The sequence below is a fragment of the Protobothrops mucrosquamatus genome, unplaced genomic scaffold, assembly GCF_001527695.2.
Source record: "Protobothrops mucrosquamatus isolate PMUCROS unplaced genomic scaffold, P.Mucros_1.0 scaffold958, whole genome shotgun sequence".
Taxonomy (NCBI): Eukaryota; Metazoa; Chordata; class Lepidosauria; order Squamata; family Viperidae; genus Protobothrops; species Protobothrops mucrosquamatus.
In genome coordinates, this window is record NW_015387202.1 from 325,847 (window position 1) to 346,838 (window position 20,992).

Sequence of the window (20,992 nt, forward strand, 5' to 3'; positions counted from 1 at the left end):
CATTTAGTTATAAAATTCCATGATCATTTGGATAATGTACTACTGAACCAGAATGTTGCATGAAGTGAACTTCCAATCTGGTAGATATCTACCATAATTCTTAGGAGTTGTTTTGAAAAAAAAATGGAATGAAGATTGTCTGGAGAATTCTGTTGGATGGTTCTGTTACAGTTGGTTCTGATCCTATTACAAAAAGCTTTGGGTTAAGTCATCTTAGTCTCTGCAAGAAAGATGACCCGAGGAAATCCCTAAATATGCCTAGCTCACTATGGAAAAAACGTTTGCCTGCTACACGACTCCTGCTGCGCCCTTGGCTTAGTGAGCATCAGACAGAATAGAATAATTTATTCTTACCTGGTGGAAGGGAAAAAGGAAATTCTGAGTTTGTATTTGCACATTGTATTTTTTTTTCCATACCCATTGACCGGGGTATTCCTCTTTTTTTATCACTTCTAGCTGGAAATCATTTCTTTGAGAGTTCAATTTCCTAAAAATCGTCATTTCATTTATATTCCCTTTGTCTCATATAGTCTTCTTAGGAAAGGATGGAGTGAAATATACTATATCATCATCATCATCATCATCACCACCACCACCACCACCACCACCATCATCTCTTTTCCTTTCTGGCTATTCTGCCAGATGGCTTAGGCTAAGCAATAGTACAAATCCAAATTAATAATAGGTTGTGTTTAACCAGGGATTTGTCCTCAAGCAAAAGTGGTGGGGTTTAGGGATATTAGCAAAGCTGAGCTATCATAACAGTTTCTCTGCTTGTTTTTCACTTTTTCTAAAGCTAAACAGGTTCTGTTCTGAAAACTTAACAGGCTGCAGGAAGAATTAACTTTCCTCCTTTGAAGTTGGTGGTTTCAACTTCATATGGGCTTTTGGTGATTGGTTTTTCAGGCCATCACAAAGTTTGCTGGGATTTGACCAAAAAGGAAGTGGCTAATGAACCATGACCATTGCTTTGGTGTGAGAAATGTTCTGTAGATCATCTTCACCACCATTAGGCATTTCTTGCAAACATGAGTCTTTATCAAATTCCACTCTCTGTCACTTGATATCTTTCGTTTGAAATTTTAAAATATGCATGTATTTAAGCCTGTTTTGTGAAAGGCAGGAGGGCTGTTGAAAGCCCTCAAGTTCTTCATATCCTGGTCCCCCCCCTCCTGCTTTGCTGTAGCAGGTTGATAGTTTTTGATAGGTTTTGCTGCCATCACCAGGGGGTATCTCACTTAAGTATTCAGACTATTACCTCAGTGTGTGTGAGAGTGAGATCTCCCACCTTGTTGCTTCATGAAAGCAATCTAGAAAAGATATAGAGTGATAAAATGCAAATGGTCTTCAGTGAGACTCAGAAAAGTGATTAAAATATCAAGACATTGAACATTTGGTCAAAGGCTCCTCCAAAGAGATAATTGTATTTTGCTGTGTGTAGGAATGGTTTTCAAAACAGTTGAAAAGCTGCAGCCTGTTTTGAACGCAGGAGTCCATTCTGATATAATTGAACTTGGGGAGTTCTCATCCCTCATAATATTTCCATAATTGGGGAAGGGCAATGTTTTGTAATATTTGACTGAGAGATACAATTTCAAAGTTATACTTTTGTAATTGCCACCCACCCCACCAGTGATCTGTGCCTTGGTTATCTTAAAAAAGCAATGATTCCTCACACTGAGTTTTATTATGATCTTCTGAAGATGCTAAAGGAAAAACTGAGGTTCTAAAGAACCAATATAGACCAGATGCTTTGGCTGCTTAAGAGGCACCTGAGCTGCTTTTTTACTTGGTGGAATCCATGAAAGAAATCAACCAATGATACATCTCTATCAAAAGCTCAAGGATATTTGTGAAGTGGACATTTATGGGATATTTCAAAAAAAATACTAAAGAAGCCACATCAATGGCTTCACGTCCTTAAACATGGTAAAGTGATATCTACTGATTTCAGTTTAAGATTGAATTAGGATGCATTGGACTTGCCAAGCAATGTATTTGAAAGGATGGAAAACACATTTTCTGTGCTTGGGGTGTAAAAACTTTGAGGCTCACTGACCCAAGTGAGCATTTAGTATCTTCAGGATAGTGCATTAATGTATCTTATTAGATCTTTACATATCGAGGGTGTTAATGTAATGTTGAAGAATATTCGGAACCTTGGAATCTGACTGTTTATCAGGAATTGTGGTTGTATAGAACATTGGGAAAGGGTGGTGGCAAAAAGAATTTTTTGACTTTATATTGTTGTTGTTTTTCAAGATATCAAGGAATGGTTGTCAGAAATATGTGATTTATCTGTTTTGGAAAAGGCAATATTCTCCACTCAGCAATATGTGTTAAATGGCAGTAATTTTGTGATTACAATACACAATAATTTCTTGTATTCTTTATATTATAATAGTGAATTCATGGGTAAACTGTAACTATAAATAAGTATAAAATACAAGACAGATTTTTCTTTTTTTTTTACTTCTTAGTTCGTATTTTAGTTGTACGTTTAATTTGTTTTTAAATTTACTTCTCTATGATTAAAATTGTCTGATTAAAAAGGAATAAAGAAAAGGATTACAAAAAAACCAGATCCATACTGGGAGCTCCACAGAACAGACATTAATCTCTTCACTGCTAGGGATCCTGAACATATATCCAAGTTTTTCTAGCCTTCAGGTTCTCACTTGTTGAAGTGGTGATTTTGACTCAGGTAAAATCTCCCAGATCTGCTACCTTCCTTCAGTTTGGGCAGTCTATTGCAGAGAGCAACCACAGTGCTTCTAGATGTCTGTGGAGATTCTCAGTCATCCAGGTCATCGTTTTGAAACAGCAACCTTTTAAGAGTGCTTCTAGAGATGCTTGGTGTTTGTTGGGCTGGCTTCCAGGTCTGGCTATCTGTCATTTATAGAACTTGAAACTAAATGAAGCCCACCAATCCTACAGACTCAATGAAACCCTTGCATCTTCACAGCATGCTAGGGTTGGATTCAGCCTTCTAAACTATTCTCCTCTCAGCACAAGAATCCAAGAATCCCCAGCAAATGGTGATCTCACTTTTATTTGACCCCATCCAGTAAAGGGGAGCTATTGCATCTCTGGGTAATTGGTTTCGCTGTCTTACAGGGAGTCCTTGACCATTCAGAGTTCCAATGGATCTTGCTTGGAGTTACTTACAATCTGGATTTGAAGTTCAGACTGTCCCCCACCCCCACTCCCACAGTTATGTGGCTGCGGTTTGGGAACTCGACAACTGGGTTGTATTTATAGCCATTTACACTGCCCCGCAGTCACATGACCACAATTTTTGACAATTTTGCTGAAAATGATATTGACATCCGCTTTTCAGCAAAAACAGCCCATAGTAAACCATGGGTTGCTTGATGACCACGGTGTTCCCTTAATGGCTACTGCAACAAAGATAATGAAATTGGCTTTGTCATGTGACTGGCCGACTTTATGCCTATCATGATTTTAACAACCATGATTGGAAAGTTCCATTACAGTCATAACTCAAGATCTACCTGAATTGCTAGAAATTTTTTTTCAACCAATCATTCAGAGATATCTGGAAGGGAACAACTCAAGGAATTATGTGAGTGGCCAGTGAAAGCAGCACCCACTGCCTCAACTGCATAGACTTCCACGCTTGGATTACCCAGTGTGAATCAATGCTGCTAGGAATGATAAAAGCCCAATTCCTATACTCTCTCTGTGTTTTAAAAAAGATAAAACTTTTTGTCCAATTCCAGCAGAGGGTAGAGCAAGAGTAACCTGACCTAGCCTGTGTACCTGACAGTGAGCCATTTCTCATTCATGGGATGTGGATTGTGAATCTGAATCTTTGTACAAACTACATCCAGCAATACTCCATTTCTTTCCTTGCTGGTTGTATGATAATCTATTTCTTCCATCTAGAGTGGATCAATCTGATAAGTAATGGAAAAAGGATAAAAAAGGATATAGGTTATTGCATATGTTCTAGGAAATCTTCTCCGCTTTCTCTTGATATATTTTTCTATTCATAGCTAGAGGAAAAAATATAGGAAGAAATGTTTATCTCTGTGTGCGTACAGATGTTTTCAGTCCAAAAAAATGGGAGAATTTCAGCTGATGGAAAATATATTAAAGAAAAATAAACCCACAGCCATTTTCTTTTACAGGTTACAAGGACAAATTGGTTAGCCACAAAAGGGGAATTAAGGTATGCTACTTCTCCTATGTACTGTACATATTTTAATTTTTAGAACAAGGAAAAGTATCAACATTAACATTATCAACAGCCAGTCATAATGAAAACACATGCATTACTAACTGAGGGGAGAATGTAAACATATTTGTATAGGCTAGTTTGCACTCACACATGCAGTAACGCCTTTATTTCGTTTCGAGTGTGTTAGTCAAACAAGGTTATGTGGCTTAGCGTATTGGGTAAACCAGAATTAGTCTGTGAATGATTTATAAAAAATAGGATTGTGCATGCATCAGAAATATATATGAAAAGAGACTGTTGACGTCCCATGAGCACAGTGCCACTCCGCTGTTGATGTGTGTAGCTCTGTTTATGTGGATAGAAATTGACTGAGATAGTACAACAGGGGATTTAAAAAGATCTGATCAGGAAACAGTGTATCTTTAACAGTATATCTTCTAAGGAAATCCAGTCGGGGACTTTTATCCCAGGTAAGGTCTTTGTCTTCCATGTACTTCCCAGCTTTACCTTCTTTTATGAGTTGGGAAAAGTAATAATTTAATTTAATTTAAATCTTACTAACAGAAGTAAGTCCTTTTTTCCAGGAGGCTCCCAGTAAAAGATAATTACTATGGACTATCATTAACTGAGTTGAAGACATAATTTTTATCTTTTGTTATCAGTTAATATTTTATTTCTGGTCATTTTCTTTTGCCCGAACAGAGGTAATCTACTGTATTTAGGCAGAAATGATTATCACAGAACTGCAAATTTCTGAAGGTTTCAATCTGATTCCAGGAGTAATCCAGAACAGAGACTACCATCACAATTCAGTGAGATTATCTACATCATGAACAAGAGAGGGGGAATACATCTATCTGGTTCTGCTGGGCTTCTTAGTGGCATTCAGTACCTTTGTCTGGGGTATCCTTCTGGTCATACCTTTCTGTGGTATCATAGTTATAGCCAGATCAGATTAGTACAAATGTGTTATATTCAGAAGTACATTTGAAAAATCTCTGAAAACTATAATTTATCTTGAATGCGGGTCCAAAAAAGTTGGGAGGATTATATTATGCCATCCTGTAAGAGCTATGATAGTTGCCAATTTGTTTCCAGTGACAAATCAAAGTATTGGTGATAAATTTTAAAACTTCAAATGAGTTAGGTATATAGTATTTCAGAAATTATCTCTCTCATACTGGGCTGCCTATTCCCCTGCCATCTGATAGAGAAGTCATTCTCTATGCCCACCTCTAGAAGATGCACATTTGATTGGAATGATAGAATGACCACATCTAACTACTTTCTAAAGCCTTGGTGAGACCACACTTGGAATACTGCATCCAGTCTTGATCACCATAATATAAAAAGTATTCTGGAAAGAGTGCAGAGAAAAACAACAAAGATGATTAGTGGGTTGGAGGCTAAAACATATGAAGAACAGTTGCGGAAATTGAGTATGTCTAGTCTAGTGAAAAGAAGGACTAAGGATGACATGATAGCAGTGTTTCGATATTGAGGGATTACCTCAAAGAAGAGGGGGGGTCATCCTATTTTCCAAAGCACTGGAAGGCAAGACAAGAAACGATGGTTGAAAACTAACCAAGGAGAGAAGCAACCTAGAACTAAGGAGAACTTTCTGACAGTGAGAACAATAAACCAGTGGAATGGCTTGCCTTCAGAAATTGTGGGTGCTCCATCAATAGAGGCTTTTAAAAAGAGATTGGACAGCCATTTGTCTGAAATGGTATAGGGTCTCTTGCTTGAGCAGGGGGTTGGACTAGAAGACCTCCAAGGTCCCTTCCAATTCTGTTATTCTGTTAAACTCTGAAACTTTCCACTTTGGCAATAAATGGAGAAAGCACCTTACTATCTTTTTTACCCAACCAATAAGACTTTTTTTAAAGAAGTATCAGCAGAAGCTGCTGTCTGCTTTGTAATTTTTTTTAAGAAATTTTTGTGTTTTGTTTTTATAGATTTTTTTAGTATTGTCTTCCTTTTTTTAATCTGTTAAACATTTTAAATGTTGCACTGATTTTTAAGGTAATCAGCTACTTTAAGTGAAATGGGTACATTAGAATGGTAACATATAAATCTTTATAAAAATGAACAAATGTTCCACCATGTTTTGTTTTGTCCTAAGTGAATATTTTTTGAGAGAGTTAGGATGACTTCATAACCAGTGATGTTCCTTAATCCTGTTTCCTGCCCTTTCTCTAATACCTCCCCCAAACAGTACCAAGGAGGTACATTTAATTTTTTTTCCATAGCGGATTTCTAGAATGTGGAAAATACTGAGACACCTGAGATTAGCTCTCTATCTTGTCTTTGATGCCTTGTATACCTGTACTCGTAGAGTAGAAGGAACATTTTCCAACATATATACAGATTTGGGTGATCTATTTGCAATGTATTGTTTATTCTAAGGATATGGTTATGGCTACTCTCTGTAGCCATATGTAATGCTAAAGAGATGGGTAAAATGATCATCAGCTTTTTAGAAAGTGGAGCCACTGTACTGAAGGAAAAATTCCTCTACACAGTAATCTGTTTTAGCAGCCCTTGTGAATCCTGCTACCAGATATTTTGTTTTCTTGTCTCCAAGGATCAAATACTTATTAGAGAGGACAGTGGGTTAGCATGCATAAGGTACTCTGCTGCAGGATTTATGTTGATACAGATGACATATGTTTAATATTTGACCAAATTATTGCATTTTCCCTTCCTCCCCCCAAAGAATTTTCACAGGCTCATTGTGAACATTATTCTGATGATAAAAGCATGCCGAGGATTCCGCAGCGCATTGAAAGGATTTGCAGGTTTTGACCTGACAGAGAAAGACTGTCGTCGGGAAATTGAAGGTGTAAGGAGTTCCCCAAAAACAACTGAAAATCTTTTATTTATTATTGATTTTATTTATTATTGCTTTTTAACATTAACTTCTATTGGTATTCTACAATATAATCACAAGCCATAAATATAAAATAGAATTATTTGTTTAAAAACTAACATGAAAGTGTAGAATACTTTTAAGCTTTTTTTTTTTTTTTTACAGAATTCTATGTAAAATTAACTGCCATTCAATGTCTGCCTTTTAGGACATCAAAAGTGCCAATGCTGTGTTTGATCGACATGAATTCAGCGTTTCAAAGGTTTGGACAAGCCATATATTATTGTTTTGGATGTTTTTTTGCATTTGTAGTGACAGACAACTAGAGGATAAGAGTGGGGATATAGCAGTGGGGAAATTGAACAAATACCTCTTCAGAAGATGAAACAAGAACAAAAATTTAAAATGTTTTGATCCAATGTTTTAGTTGGGTTTTCCGGTTCTGAGTTCAAGGTGAAATACATTGTCAACTTCCTGCATGCTGGTTACTGTTATTTAGTCCTGCTTTACAGAACCACAGTAGCAAAAACTTTTGTGTGTCTGCTGCAGGAGATTCAGTATTTGAGCTTGACTGGAGGTGAGTGTGAGATGCTTGAGGGAGGAAAGGTGTCCAAAAGAGTGAGTGGAATATATTGAAATAGATGCACTTCAGTATGAGCATGGGGACTAAAGGCTGTCTTCCTCATCCTTGGATTGATTGGTAATATCTTTGCAACCACCCCTTAGTGACCATGTTCATGAGGGCTGGGGAATGGTGGAATTATAGTGCAATAGCTGCATAGCAAAAGATCAGGAGGGAAGCTTCACATAATTGCTGAACTGAAATACAGTTCACACTCAACTGAGTCATTCCTGCATACTGTGTTGAAAATTAAACACAAACGGTAAGCAGTATAGCTGAAGCATGGGAGTTCCTGAGTGAATAAGAGGATGCTCTTATTCCCAAGAGCATCTGCAGGTGGGGGGAGGGTGTGAAAATGTCCTCTGTGACTGCATGATCAAGGAGCCACCCCTTTTAAAGATATCATACAGACCGAAATCCACTTTAATGCCCCTTCTCTCCTGCTGATGCTCTGCTTATTACATCCACAGGCGGCTTTCTTCTCAGTTGAAGAATGCCTCAACATTACACAAGCTTTTCCCTGAAAGCAATAACTCCCCCCATTATTACTTTCATTACTTCTAATTATTTACATTAACTTAGGCTTGTCACACAGGCTTCTTACTGAGGGTGGGAGGAGAGGCTTGTGATGGGAAGGGCTTGGGTGGACTGGGAAATCTGTAGAAATGCTGAGGCCAAAGTTTGTCCAGTTTCCATCATTGCAATGGAACTTTATTGCTCTTTTGTGAAGGTGGAAACCACACATTTCTCCATGGAACTGAGACGTAATCCCAAGGAGACCTGATAAAATACTGATCAAACTAGCAAGCAATATTAGGACTTTGAAGTTACATCTTGGGAGGCAAATGAAAGAGAGAGAGCAAGAGAGAAGTAATGATGCCTAGAGTCTTGAGAGAATGACATTGTCATCTTTTACTGCTGCCCCTGTGAATATTTATTTTTAAATATATTTGATATTGCCTTCAGGAACATTTCCCTTTTAGAGCCATCCAAATAACTAAGAAGCCACCAACATGGAGGACTGAATCAGAAATAAAACACTTGCGCAACCGCTTACAGCTTTTAGAAAGTTACCGCCAATATAGCCCAACGCTGCAGTATCTGTTGGCCAAAGTGATTCGCTTTGAACGGTAATCGGGAAGGGAAGGTGGGCTAGGGAAGATAATACTGGCTTTGGAGCAATCCAAACCAGATCTGTAGCTTTAAAAGTCTCCAAGTATCCCAATTAAAGGTAATGTTCCATCAAGGTTACCCAACATATTTTATTGCAGGAACTGGAATAGCCTAAGGTATCCCACTACTTTGCATTCTTCTGCTGTGGATATCACACAAGACCTTTATAAAAATCCTAGACAGTTTCTATGGAAAATCTCTGCAAGGTCTCACTCTGCTTTTTGGAACTGTTGTCATGTATTCTCCTGACTCTAATTCACTCTGGAAAGCTGCTCATCCTATTACCATTTCCCTAAGTGCCCAACACCCCTTTGTTGGTAATGGGGGGATTTCCCTCACCCCAGCTGCTGCCATTAGAAAATATTGTAGCTGGAGGGGAGGAAATAATGCAGGTAGACTGCCCTATAGGTAGCATTGTGATTTTGCACGTATCATTCTCCTCTGACTTTGCTGTAACCCGGCCTTCCTACGGATTCCTAGGATTTGATAGAACACATCAGACTTGTTGTTTTTTTTGTTATCAAAAAGACTGTGACTTTGTTACTACTCAGAGTATCAAAAGAATTGTTTTAGGCCAGAATTCTAACCCCAGAGTGGCCAACGGATAATTCTCCGGTTGCTTAAAAGGGAATGCAGCAGCAGCCTTCTGTTTTTGCTTCCCAGTAATTGCTAACTAGTGTGAGAAAGAAAAGCCTTACAACCTCTTCTCCATTTAGATCAGATCTAGCTTGAGTATCTCATAGCTGCTTTTGTAGAGAAAAGAGGGAGACATTGGAAAGAGATATACTGAAGAATATCATTATTACAATGTCTAGATCAGGCGTGTCTAACCTGCGGTCCACAGGCCACATGCAGCCCTGGTGAGCTAGTAATGCAACCCCACAAGATTGTAAACTTTTAACATTATTATGTGGTTTGCATACATTATATTGTATATTTTCTATGTGACCCAAGACAATTCCTCTTCATTCAATGTGGCCTAGGCAAGCCAAAAGTTTGGACATTCAGATTGTCTCTTTCCCCCCACTTTTTAAAGATATTCAATAGCTGATCGTGTTTTCAGTCAAGTGGTCATAAGATCTTGTTCTTTTGGCTTTAATCTGACATTAATAAAGAGGAAAGGAACAGATAATGATCTTAATTGTTCTCTGAGAATGATGCTTATTCAGACACAAAAAAGAAGATGCCTGCTAAAGGAATGCCATCTCTCATGTTTGAAAAATGTAGCAGTGGCATACTACATAAAAAATAGCAAACAAATCTGTGGGATGTAGAAAGGCAAAAGAGTATAAGCCATGTATTATTTTGGTGTCTAACTGAGAATTACATGATTTGGATATGTCCCATATTGAGTCAATAAAAAACCAGATGTCTGGTAGCACCTTCTCAGACTAACACATTTTTTAAAAAAAAGGCATAATAAGCTTACTTCATTGGATTTATGAAGTGGCTAACCTGAAGTAGGATTTAAACTGGAATGAGGTGGCAAGGGAAAGAGCAGAAGACAGAAGATGGTAGTTATGCAGATGCAGATTACAGGTTTCTTATAAATTAAAATTTGTTTTATATTAAAAACCCATTGTGTTTGTTAAATCCTTTTGAGATTAATATATATATGATAGCAATAGCACTTAGACTTATACACTTAGACTTCATAGTGCTTCTCAGCCCTCTCTAAGCGATTTACAGAGTTTGCATATTGCCCACAACAATCTGAGTCCTCATTTTACCGACCTCGGAAGGATGGAAGGCTGAGTCAACCTTTCACTAGTCATTTATTCAATTTTGCTCAGTTGTGCTAGTGAAGTTTCTTTGCTCCAGAATAGCTGCTTTAAGGTCTGTTACAGGTCTGCTGGCAGGTCAAAATGCTGTTATTATTATGCCCTTGTCTTGAGTCCTGATGTCAAACTTGTGTGCATTCATTCTTCTACAGAAGGTTTGCCCCATTTGTCCTTCCTAGACTCCAGAGGGTGTTAACCTTGTGAGGTAGTCCAGACAAGAAGCATAACCAGGAATACTAGTTCTACCTTTATTGAAAGGATACATTAACATTACATTTCAAAATTGCATCCCATACCTCACCTTTATTCACCCCAATACTAGAGAGGGTTCCTTCTGAGCCATTTTCACTAGTTGTCCTCCTTCAGATTTCAAATTTTGCTTATCAGACCATTGTCTTGGCTGCAGCTCTTCCTCCTGCCTTCTCAGATCATTCCTACTTTCCATTAAAGAGAGACATTGCTGGCAGATGATGGCATATCTCATGTCAGAGGAAGAGCTTGTGAAGATACCCTTAATCTGTGTATGAAGTTGTGAGGGCTGTGACTGCATAGCTGGTGTAGTGCAAATACCCCCTGTAATGTCTACAGTGTCATTGAATCTATAAAGAAACCTTGAGGCAAAGAAAAAAAACAGCTTTTAGGTTTGTTGGCCTGGAATTCTTGAAACTGTACTGTTAATCCACCCAGAGTCCCTTCTTTTGTGAGGTGGGCAGCTACTGAATATACATTTGAAAAATAAATGAATAAATCCATACTCAAAAGGGCATCAATCTGAGGAAGGGTAGCGAACTGTGCTAGCGCTTTAAGTCTTCTCCTTCAGGTTCATTTTTGCCAGCTTGTGATGTCACCTATGATCTGTTTTCCAGATTTGGCCGCAGAAGAGTGGTCATAAAAAAGGGGCATGAAGCAACTGCCTTTTACTTCATTTATTATGGTACAGTTGCTATCACGGATGATGATGATGGTAGCAGTGCCTTTGTGGAAACAGCTCCAACTACGATTCAGAGTGGTGCTTCTTTTGGTGTGAGTGTGATCTGCAATTGTGGTTCTCAACTTTTCAGTATTAGCAAAGAAAATGGTTCTCTCCATAACAGAAACACACACATGCGCACACATGCACCTTTTTCCACAAAGGAAATATCTCTGTATGCTTACAAGCTTTGATAAATGTTATGCCTCTAAGTATTCTCAATATATAAGAATTATACTATTGCTTTTCCAATTGAAAGATGCTGACCTTCCCAAGCACTGGGAAATTTCAGCCTCAGAATCCAGCAGGGAGCATTGTCAAGACAGGTAACTTTCAGGGAAACTGATACTCAGAAAATCTTGTTGAATGAGTTACAAAGATAGCACAATGTTAAAGTGTCCAGGGGCCATAAAATCCTTACCACAAAAATGAATTTTAAATAAATTTGAAAATCACGGTGACATATTGTGAAGCCAACTCCCATCATCCTGGACCATCTGTATTTCCTATAATATTGTAGGATTCCAAATAGATTCAGCAAAAATAATGGTGGCTTCAAGAAGGCTTCTGTTGATAGATTTACTCTGCTGCCTAGGAAAAAGGAAAGGCAAAGCTGGGAAAAGCTTGAGTTTAGGAAATATGAAGGGGGGGGTGTCGACCGGTGAAGAGGATGAGAAGAGAGAAATTAAATAAAAGGAAAAGGACCAGGTATATAATAGAAAAAGAGGAAGAATCAACCATGGCAATATTTGCTCTCATTATCTCTCGCTTATTAACAGGAAATTGCCCTTTTGCAAAAAACAAAAAGAAATGCCACTGTCGTCTGTATGGCGGAAACGGAATTGCTGGTGGTGGATAAAAAGGATTTTTTTGCCTATAAACTAGATAAGGAACTTCAACGGGAATTCAAAATTCGCTACGATTATTTGAGGTATTCCTTATATCGCTGTTGTCCATTGTTTCTGGGGTTTTGGCTTTTGTTCAACTAATCAACCTTTATAGGAAGAATTCCATAGATAAGGAGTGCTTCTTTTTCAATAAGACATCAAGCATTTCAACCTCTCAGCAGCTTTTGATACCATGGTATCCTTCAGAAATGGTTTTGGGGACTGGGAGTACGGTATTGCCTTGTTTTATCTCCTTTCTTTGAGACTGTTTCCAGTTGGTGCTGATCATGAGTGAGAGGTCTGACCTTCAGCCCCTGCACTGTAGGATCCCTCAAGAGTTAGTGCTTTTCCCATTCCCATTTAACATCTACATGAAACTGCTGGATGAAATCATCTGTCATTGTAGAGTTAGATATCATCAATATGCTGATGATACTCAATTGTATGCCACTGTCTGTGGTGAGTTAAGCTATGCTGCAACTACCCTTTCTCAGTGCCTGGATGCTGTTGAGGTCTGGATGGGGAGGAGCAGCTTAAAACTAACCCCTGGCAAGATTGAGTAGCTTTGGATCTGGAGCTTCTTGGTTTGTTGTAGAATTACAATCTTTGATTGTCAATGGGTTTGCACTGCCCCAGATAGACATAGTTCATAATCTGGGGGTTCTCCTGGAGTTATGACTTCTGCTTGAAAAGCAGGTGGCAGTCATGGCCAGAAGGGCATTTGCACAATTGTGTGTGGTGTGCCAGTTATTCCCATTCCTGGACCAATGGCCTGTTCTCATGGTCACCTACAAAGTGGTCACTTTCCCTTTGGACTATTGTAATGTGCTGTACATAGAGGTGCCCTTGAACAGCATCCAGAAGCTTGAGTTGGCTGAAAATACAGCCACCCTCATGGTTTCGTGTAAGTCCAAATTTCCACAAAGACCACTACACTGATTACCAATTTGCTTCTGGGTGCAATTCAAAGTGCTAGCTATCACCTTTAAAGCTCTGCATTGTTTGGGGCCAGGTTATTTGATGGACCACCTCTCCCCAATTACATCAACCCAGCCCATCAGAACAGGAAGGCAGAGTATATTCCAGGTCCCAACTATCAAGGAAGTACATCTGGTGGGACCTAGAAAAAGGGCCTTCTCTGTGGTGGCCATGACCTTCAATGAGGATAGATTTGGGGTGATTTGGGCTCGTATTTACAAAAAAATAAGTTAGCTACTATTACACTGCTGCAGAAATTACAGTTAGGGGTTTTTATCCTTATTTTCCCCATTTACAGAGAATTAAACATGCAGCTCTTTCTGACCCAGCCTTTTATATTCTTTCCCTTTAATAATTCCACTTTTATTGTATTGTTTCATTTCAGCCCATTTCATTTTATAGATGGGTGGAAAAAGAGCCAGGTTGTTAAGCATTCACTGTTTTTTAAAATGAATAAAGCAGCACTATAGAGATTGTCCATATTATTGTTTTTTGCTCAGGATTCTCAAATAAGACAGGGCTTGAGAGAAAAACACCAATGTTACTGCCTGAAAGAAAATCCAAACTCTCCTATCTGGAACAAACATATAATACTTTTGCAGGAGGAGACATCGGTTTGTGCCTTCATAGTATTTCTTCCTAAGGCTGCCTCAAGCAGATTGCTTTGATATATTTATTGACTCAGCTACACCACTGCCTATCCCCAGAACATCCAAGGCAGCCACTTCTGGAAGGCAGACGCTTCACCTTCTCTGAATCCCCACTAACCTTCACAGAGCACACAGTTTTGCCCTATTTCTGCAGTACACTTTCCCCAATTATATTGCCTCAAGCATTGCTGTCCATTTGGGCTAGAGAATTTCAGATTATTGCAGGCTACCCTTCACAGTTCATGGCTTCTTTGCAGAGGTAGGAAAACACCTGAAATTTAGCTCCGGGCCTTTTTAGACCTCTCCTTTACCTTGCCTGTAACTTTTGCTTCACAAATCAAACGTTGCTGATTTGAAAGAGTAAACCTTGGAGAAAGATTGATTTCAGCCCTACAGGTAGACCAGATCAGAAAATGGACTCCACAGACAAAGCCAGAATTCTACTTTACTGAGATAGGCGCTAGTAGCAGAATCTTGCAAGTTCACCTGTGTTTTGCCTTCCATCTCTTTTAAGCTCCAGAGAGTCAAGGGGGAGCTGGACTGAGTCTCTTCCTGTCTTGTGGGCTTAACACAAACTTCTTCTGCACCTATTGTTTTTTTAACAGCTGCTGGATGGTTTCTCCAAGGTCATCTCCAAGACTCCCTACAGAAACCTGGCAGGAACTATTTCAATTATTCTTCTTCCTGGACTTTCTCTCCTCCTCTTCCTTCTCCTCCTCCTCCTCCTCCTCCTCCTCCTCCTCCTCCTCCTTCTCTTTATTGCTGTTGCTGTTGGTGGCAGCTTGGGAACAAGAGGGAAGAACAGCAGCAATATATATATATATTATTTAGAATTTAAGCATCTGCTCCATGCTTTATCGTCATTTTCATTTTTCCAGAATACAGCACAATAGGCACATAGATATGTAGGACATTGTATTTCAGAGGAATTAAATGGTTGGTGTCTGTTGAGCTGCATCAGGCCAACAAAATAAAAGGCCTATTTCACATGCTAGGCTTAGAGAAAAATGATGATTGGGTTTCCTTTGCCTATGTTTCCCTATAAGTTTAGTGGAGTTCCTTACATAGTAGAATAGATATGGATTTAGAGATGAATATCTCAGAGCCATTCCTGAATGCTTTGATCTGTAGTTAGCCAAAAGCTTTCAATTTGTAGTTAAGTAAATAGTTGATGAGAATAGCCACATTTTTTTCTATTTTCAGGGCTATAGATCTTTTTCAAACACTGCCTGATTCTTCAATAGATAAAATAGCTAATTACTGCAAAGTTGAGAGATTCTATTGTGGACAGGTGATAACCACTGATCTTGCAGAAACCCACTGTATGGTATTTATTACCAAGGTGAGATTTACTTTGGTTTCATGTTTATAGTATGGTTTGCACCCTTTTCTTTCTACTAGTTAAAGGTTTTTTTAATCTACAAATTCACAAATGGGTGGATTTGCACACTGCATTAAGTCAGCAGTTCCTAACAATGAACCTATGGTCTATGCAAAAATCAGATTATTTCAATGATGTATGTTGTATGTAGAACACCAAAATCCAGTAAGGTTTTGCACTCTCATGAGATATATCCATTAAAAATATATCTATGCCAAACTAAGGGAATCCATTAATAGAGACCACCAGTGGTCCCTGAATCACAGGTATCTACTGTATTATACACCATCATGATATCAAAATGATGACATGCATGTCATATCACACAAATAACAGAAATATGTAATTTGCATCACTTGTACCATGTTGAACATAAATATATAAGTTGTATCTTCACCTGTGTTTCATAAAAGGATGACGTCTTGACTCCTATGTCAGCATTCATTTGCATTCCTCTGTACACATCTATGACTCAGCTTCTTCCACACTTCCAAATTAGCTTGGAAAGTCTTTTGATGATGTTAGGAACTGTTTAAGACAGATATGTCAAACTCGCAACGTCACGTGATGTCGCGCATTGTATCGGGACGGTTTTGCCATTGCCGGCAAAGGGGTGGGCGTGGCTTCTGGATGACGCATCCGGCCCATGGGCCGGCAGTTTGACACCCCTGGTTTAAGATATCTTTGCATAACGACCAGCTTTAGCCTGAGAACCATTGAATCCACCTCACCAGCCTCAGCCTTTACATTTATACTTTGTTTGTAGGCTGCAGCAATGGGATTATGCTAGTGAGGAAAAACTGTATGGCCAAACATGATATGTGAAGATTGTCTTTTGCCTGAAAATGTCCTCTGATTAAGATTAAACCAGTCCATACCTGGTTTAAAGGAAAATATCTATGGAACAAAATAGCCAAAACTTAAATGATTTTTCTCTTCAACAATTAGCATGCGGACAGTAGAGTTAGCAGGTAAAAAGTATCACATTTTTATTCTAGTATCTCTATTTTCTTCCCTCTTTCTCAAAGCACATATAATATTTACGCAAATCTGTGTCTTATTTTCCACACATGTTCTAGGTAACCTGTTTTCCTCTATATTGGCAATAAATACATGGCAATCCCCTGAAAGGCCCTTTGGGGCATCTGATGTAATCAACCCTATGGGCCCTTTTTTATTATTGTGAATGGATTCTTCTTGTCAGTCAACAGGTTCTGATGTTCATACACCCTCAATAATCATCTGTAAGGGACAGATGTTCTTTATAATCTGGGCATAGACAGATACTACAACCATTCCCTGTACTAAAGATGGAAAGGATTTTGGCAATGGTTTGTGCTCTGAGCTTTCCGTTTAGCTCCTGAACGTTTTGTTACAAAGCTATGTAACATCATCAGCAGGACTTCGTTTTTAGTGTCTTGTCTCATTTCTCTTCATCTTAAATAGGTCTAGTGTGGTAGGGTGGTCGTGTGACTAGCTGGTTGCATGGTGCAAAAGGCAGCTGGTGAGGCGGTGGTCGGTTCTATCATTAATTGATCATTCTGATGGTCCAGTTTTTTATGGATTCATATACTGATTCCAAAGCTATATGTTTGTTGATTGAATCATTTGTAGAATACCAGGCTTTGGCAAATTGGCATGCAGGACAGGTTTTGGCATGGCCAATGACTCTTATTCCATCCCAGTTGAACTGGAGTTGTTCAATGTCAATGGGTCAAGATCAGTGATTTTTGGTCGTGTCGCTTGACCGCTAGCCAGTGTTCATGAATCCTTGTTTTTAGTTGTCATCCTGTTTGTCCAACATAGAACTGGTTACAATTGTTGCAACTGATTTTATATATTATGTTGCTGCTGTCTACTTTCTGTTTTTGGCTTTGATCTTAGATAGCTCTTGTCAGAGAATGGATGTGGGTTTGTGAGCCACCATTATTCCCAGGGGTTGTAAAATCCTGGCAGTCAATTCTGATGTTCCTTTGATGTATGGCAGGACTTGTTTCCGTCTTGCGGTTGGCTAAATGGTACGTCAGGGTTTGGATGATATGCATCAGAGTAGGAAGTTTTGGGGATAGCCATTGTGGGGGAAGACATTGGAAAGGTTTTTCTCCTCTGCTTTTTCAGTGACTTGGTGCTACAGTGTGTCTTGGCTCTTCTGAAGAGGGTCTAGATGCAGCTCCTCTTGTGTGCAGTGGGGTTGCGAAACTAAGAATCTGGTTTGTGTGTGTAGATTTTCCAATTATGCTGGTTGTTAGTTCACCATTATCCTGTCTTCTTATGTCAATGTCGAGGAAAGAGAATCGTTGGTCCTTTTCTTCCTCATATGTGAAACTGATCCCAGTGAACACATTATTAAGTAGGTGGTGTGTTTCTTCTAGTTTGGAGCGTTTAATGATGACAAAAAGTGTCATCCACGTAACATCCCCAAAATTTTGGCTAGATGGTTGGCAGGACTGTGTATTCAAGCCATTGCATGACTGCTTCTGCTATCAGGCCAGATATGGAAAGGATTCATTTGGTTTTTTTTAAGAACAAAGCATAGTTGAACTGGGGAGGAGCTGGGAGAGATAGGCTGGAAAAGAATGCAAATTTATAACCAAGTAGCCTCTGGTACAAGAGGTTCTCCCCAGAAAGTTGGAGGTTATCTATGTAATGAAGCAGGGGAACTTTTAGTTCGAGAAATTGCTATTTTCTGTAAAAATGGGTAAAATTTCAGCCAGAAAATTATATTAGATTGTTTCTTTCTGTTTTCTATGTGCTGCCAAGTTACACTTAAAGTTCTTATTTCTCCATACAAGTTAGGATGCCATTTGTTTTACTGGGCAAGAAGAAATTAATTTTATTTTTAGCTTTCTAGTGGTCCACAATATCAAATTGCGAGTACTCCTGTTCACTAGGAGAAAGTATTCATTGAGAACTGACAATGCCATTTGTCATTTTCCTAGAACTGTCAGGCCCCAAACCAAGAATAACATGTGACAATTCTTCTAAGCTAATTTTTTTATTATTTCACACCTATAGACAAAATCTTGTCAGATTAAGGACACTATCTGCAACCACAATACACTCTGTGAACTAATAAGGAGGGGCTATCTTCACTCTATTTCTCTAACACTTGATGTTTGGACTGAGTTGTCCTTTACTCTTCTGGAATGCACCCCTTTCTTCCTGGGGATCCACCTTCTCACTACATTCCATCACAGAACATTGTCTATACTTTTGCAATTTTATTTTAAGGTAAAACAGGTTTCATGTATATATCTTTTTAAAAAATAAAATTTGATTTTCTTTAATTCTTGTGAGGTTGGCCTATTTCCAAAGCCTTTAGTCATATGCCTCTAAGCTATATAGTTGCATTATAGCCATTATTTCAAACCTACTCTCATTTTTACCTTTTAATTGACAAAAAGCCTATACAAATTGTGAAAGTTCTACTTTCTCATACAGTGGGATTAGAGAGAGAGTGACAAGTGCAGTAGTCCATGAAAGATAGGCTGCAATAGTGGGAACCACCAAATCACTCCCCATTTGTGTCGGAGGCACATTTAAGGCACTTCCGGGTTGAAAGGATTAGCTGGTGACATCACTGTTGCCCGGGGGATCCCTGTCAAGGGGCTGGAGTGAATGATGGGATTTCACCCCACCATGCAGCAACACTCAGGTCTCGAAAGAGGGTTTGCTAACCTCCAACCCAGCATCCTAACCACATCAGCCACCATGCTCCCACAAAATTACTATCTCAGAGTAACGAAATAGTGCCAGAATTTGAAGAACTAGGAGATCTCCAGCTGTTTACCCCACATTGGTCAGCCATTCTGCTATCCAAATAGTTTTGGGCCTGAGGCAAATTTCATTCACCAAAACATTTATGCTCAGCTGAGCAAATATCCATGATTAAATGCATACTTGAAAAAAAATCAAAAAACTCTAGATATTATGAATATTGTTTTATAAGTAATACTTTAGCCTTACTCCTTCACGAGAACCTTAGGTCTCTTCTAAGGTAATGTTTCTGTGATACATGTCACTGCAGTATACCTTTTATTCTAAAACAATCATTTTGGCCACAAGCAAGTATATACAGATATAATCAATGGTGGGATTCAGATGGTTTGCACCAGTTCGGCAGAACCGGTAGCTAATTTTTTGTGGACTTCAATTAAAGCCCTAGCCCTTTTCCGGTAGCTAATTTTTTGTGGACTTCAATTAAAGCCCTAGCCCTTTTCTACAAGGCCCAGAACAGACTGCCGGAAGTGCATGGATGCCACTTCTGGAAGTCTGTTCTGAGCCTTGCAGGCCTGGGACAGGCCTCCCTGGACCAGAACGGCCCACTGGAAGTGTGTGGATGCCACTTCTGGAAGTCCGTTCTGAGCCTCAGAGGGGAGGCTCCCAGCCCCCAAACAGCCCACCAGATGTGTGTGGACACACTTCCAGAAGCCTGTTCTGGGCCTCGGAGGCCCAGGCCCAGAACGGACTTCCGGAAGCGATGTCCATGCAGAGAACCGGTTGTTCTGGTATTTGAATCCCACTACTGGATATAATCAATTCATTCTCAGGCAAGTAGTAGCTTCCAAGTCATACAAACTCTTTTTTAATGAAATACAAACTGAACTACTTCAAGTCTTTCCCCAGGACTGCAGTTTGGCCCCCTTTGCCCTAAATTATCTTTAATTTTTAAAAGTCCTTTTCTGTCTCAAAATTAAAGAAAAATTCTGAGCATAAAGTTGGATGTTGGCAAGTCACTTTCAGACTTTCAAGATTCTGTTACTGTAATCTTATAATAATTGTAGCATTAGCATTCACAACTTTGGTTTCCTTCACTGATCTACTTCAGACTGCTAATGAACTCCCAAAGAGAGTCTTAGATCACATATGGATTCTGAATAATTTTGCTAATTTCTGGTTTAGGTATTGGTTTTTAAAACTCAGACTGATTATTCAGGTGAACAGATTTCTTTTCTTAATATTATAAGCTGCCTACACTTTCAGACCGTATTTGTTCATTCATTCACCTCACAGATCTCCATTCAACAAAACAAAACAACTGACTTTTGTTTTCGTTTTGTTTCATCAGGGCATTTGTGAAGTATTGCGACTGGTTAACCTGAGCACTTGTCCTTCTTATCAAAAATGGATCGCTAAACAGCTGCATTTTCCCAAAAACAAAACATCCACAAAAGAAAGGCACCAAATGGATTCTGGTATGTTACATGTTGACTTCTGTAAAGGTGTAATTCTTGTAAACATAACATATGATAATGGTATTGGTCTTACTGTCCAAAGAACTAGTTCTTTGTGGGCAAAATATTTAAGGCAAACATACTTTTTGATTGGAAGGTAGATAGAAAATATCAACTCCAGGTAGTCTTCGGGTTATGACCAGTTTTTCAATGACTGTTCAGAATTACCACAGTGCTGAATAAGGGGAGCTTGCAAGGACTCCTTAGAATTCAGCATTCCTTCAGTTATAGGAATCATGA

General features: G+C 38.9%; 1 protein-coding gene across 1 annotated transcript in view; it reads left to right on the forward strand.

The window, feature by feature from the left end:
* Window positions 1-254: 254 nt before the first annotated feature.
* The window catches only part of LOC107290706 (cyclic nucleotide-binding domain-containing protein 2-like), a 37,684-nt gene continuing 16,946 nt past the window's right edge, over window positions 255-20,992 (forward strand). Inside the window, 10 exon segments of the mRNA XM_029284799.1 lie at window positions 255-318; window positions 2,263-2,349; window positions 4,155-4,195; window positions 6,924-7,049; window positions 7,285-7,338; window positions 8,665-8,828; window positions 11,519-11,675; window positions 12,402-12,553; window positions 15,341-15,479; window positions 20,587-20,713. Coding sequence (XP_029140632.1) covers window positions 255-318; window positions 2,263-2,349; window positions 4,155-4,195; window positions 6,924-7,049; window positions 7,285-7,338; window positions 8,665-8,828; window positions 11,519-11,675; window positions 12,402-12,553; window positions 15,341-15,479; window positions 20,587-20,713 — 1,111 coding nt within the window.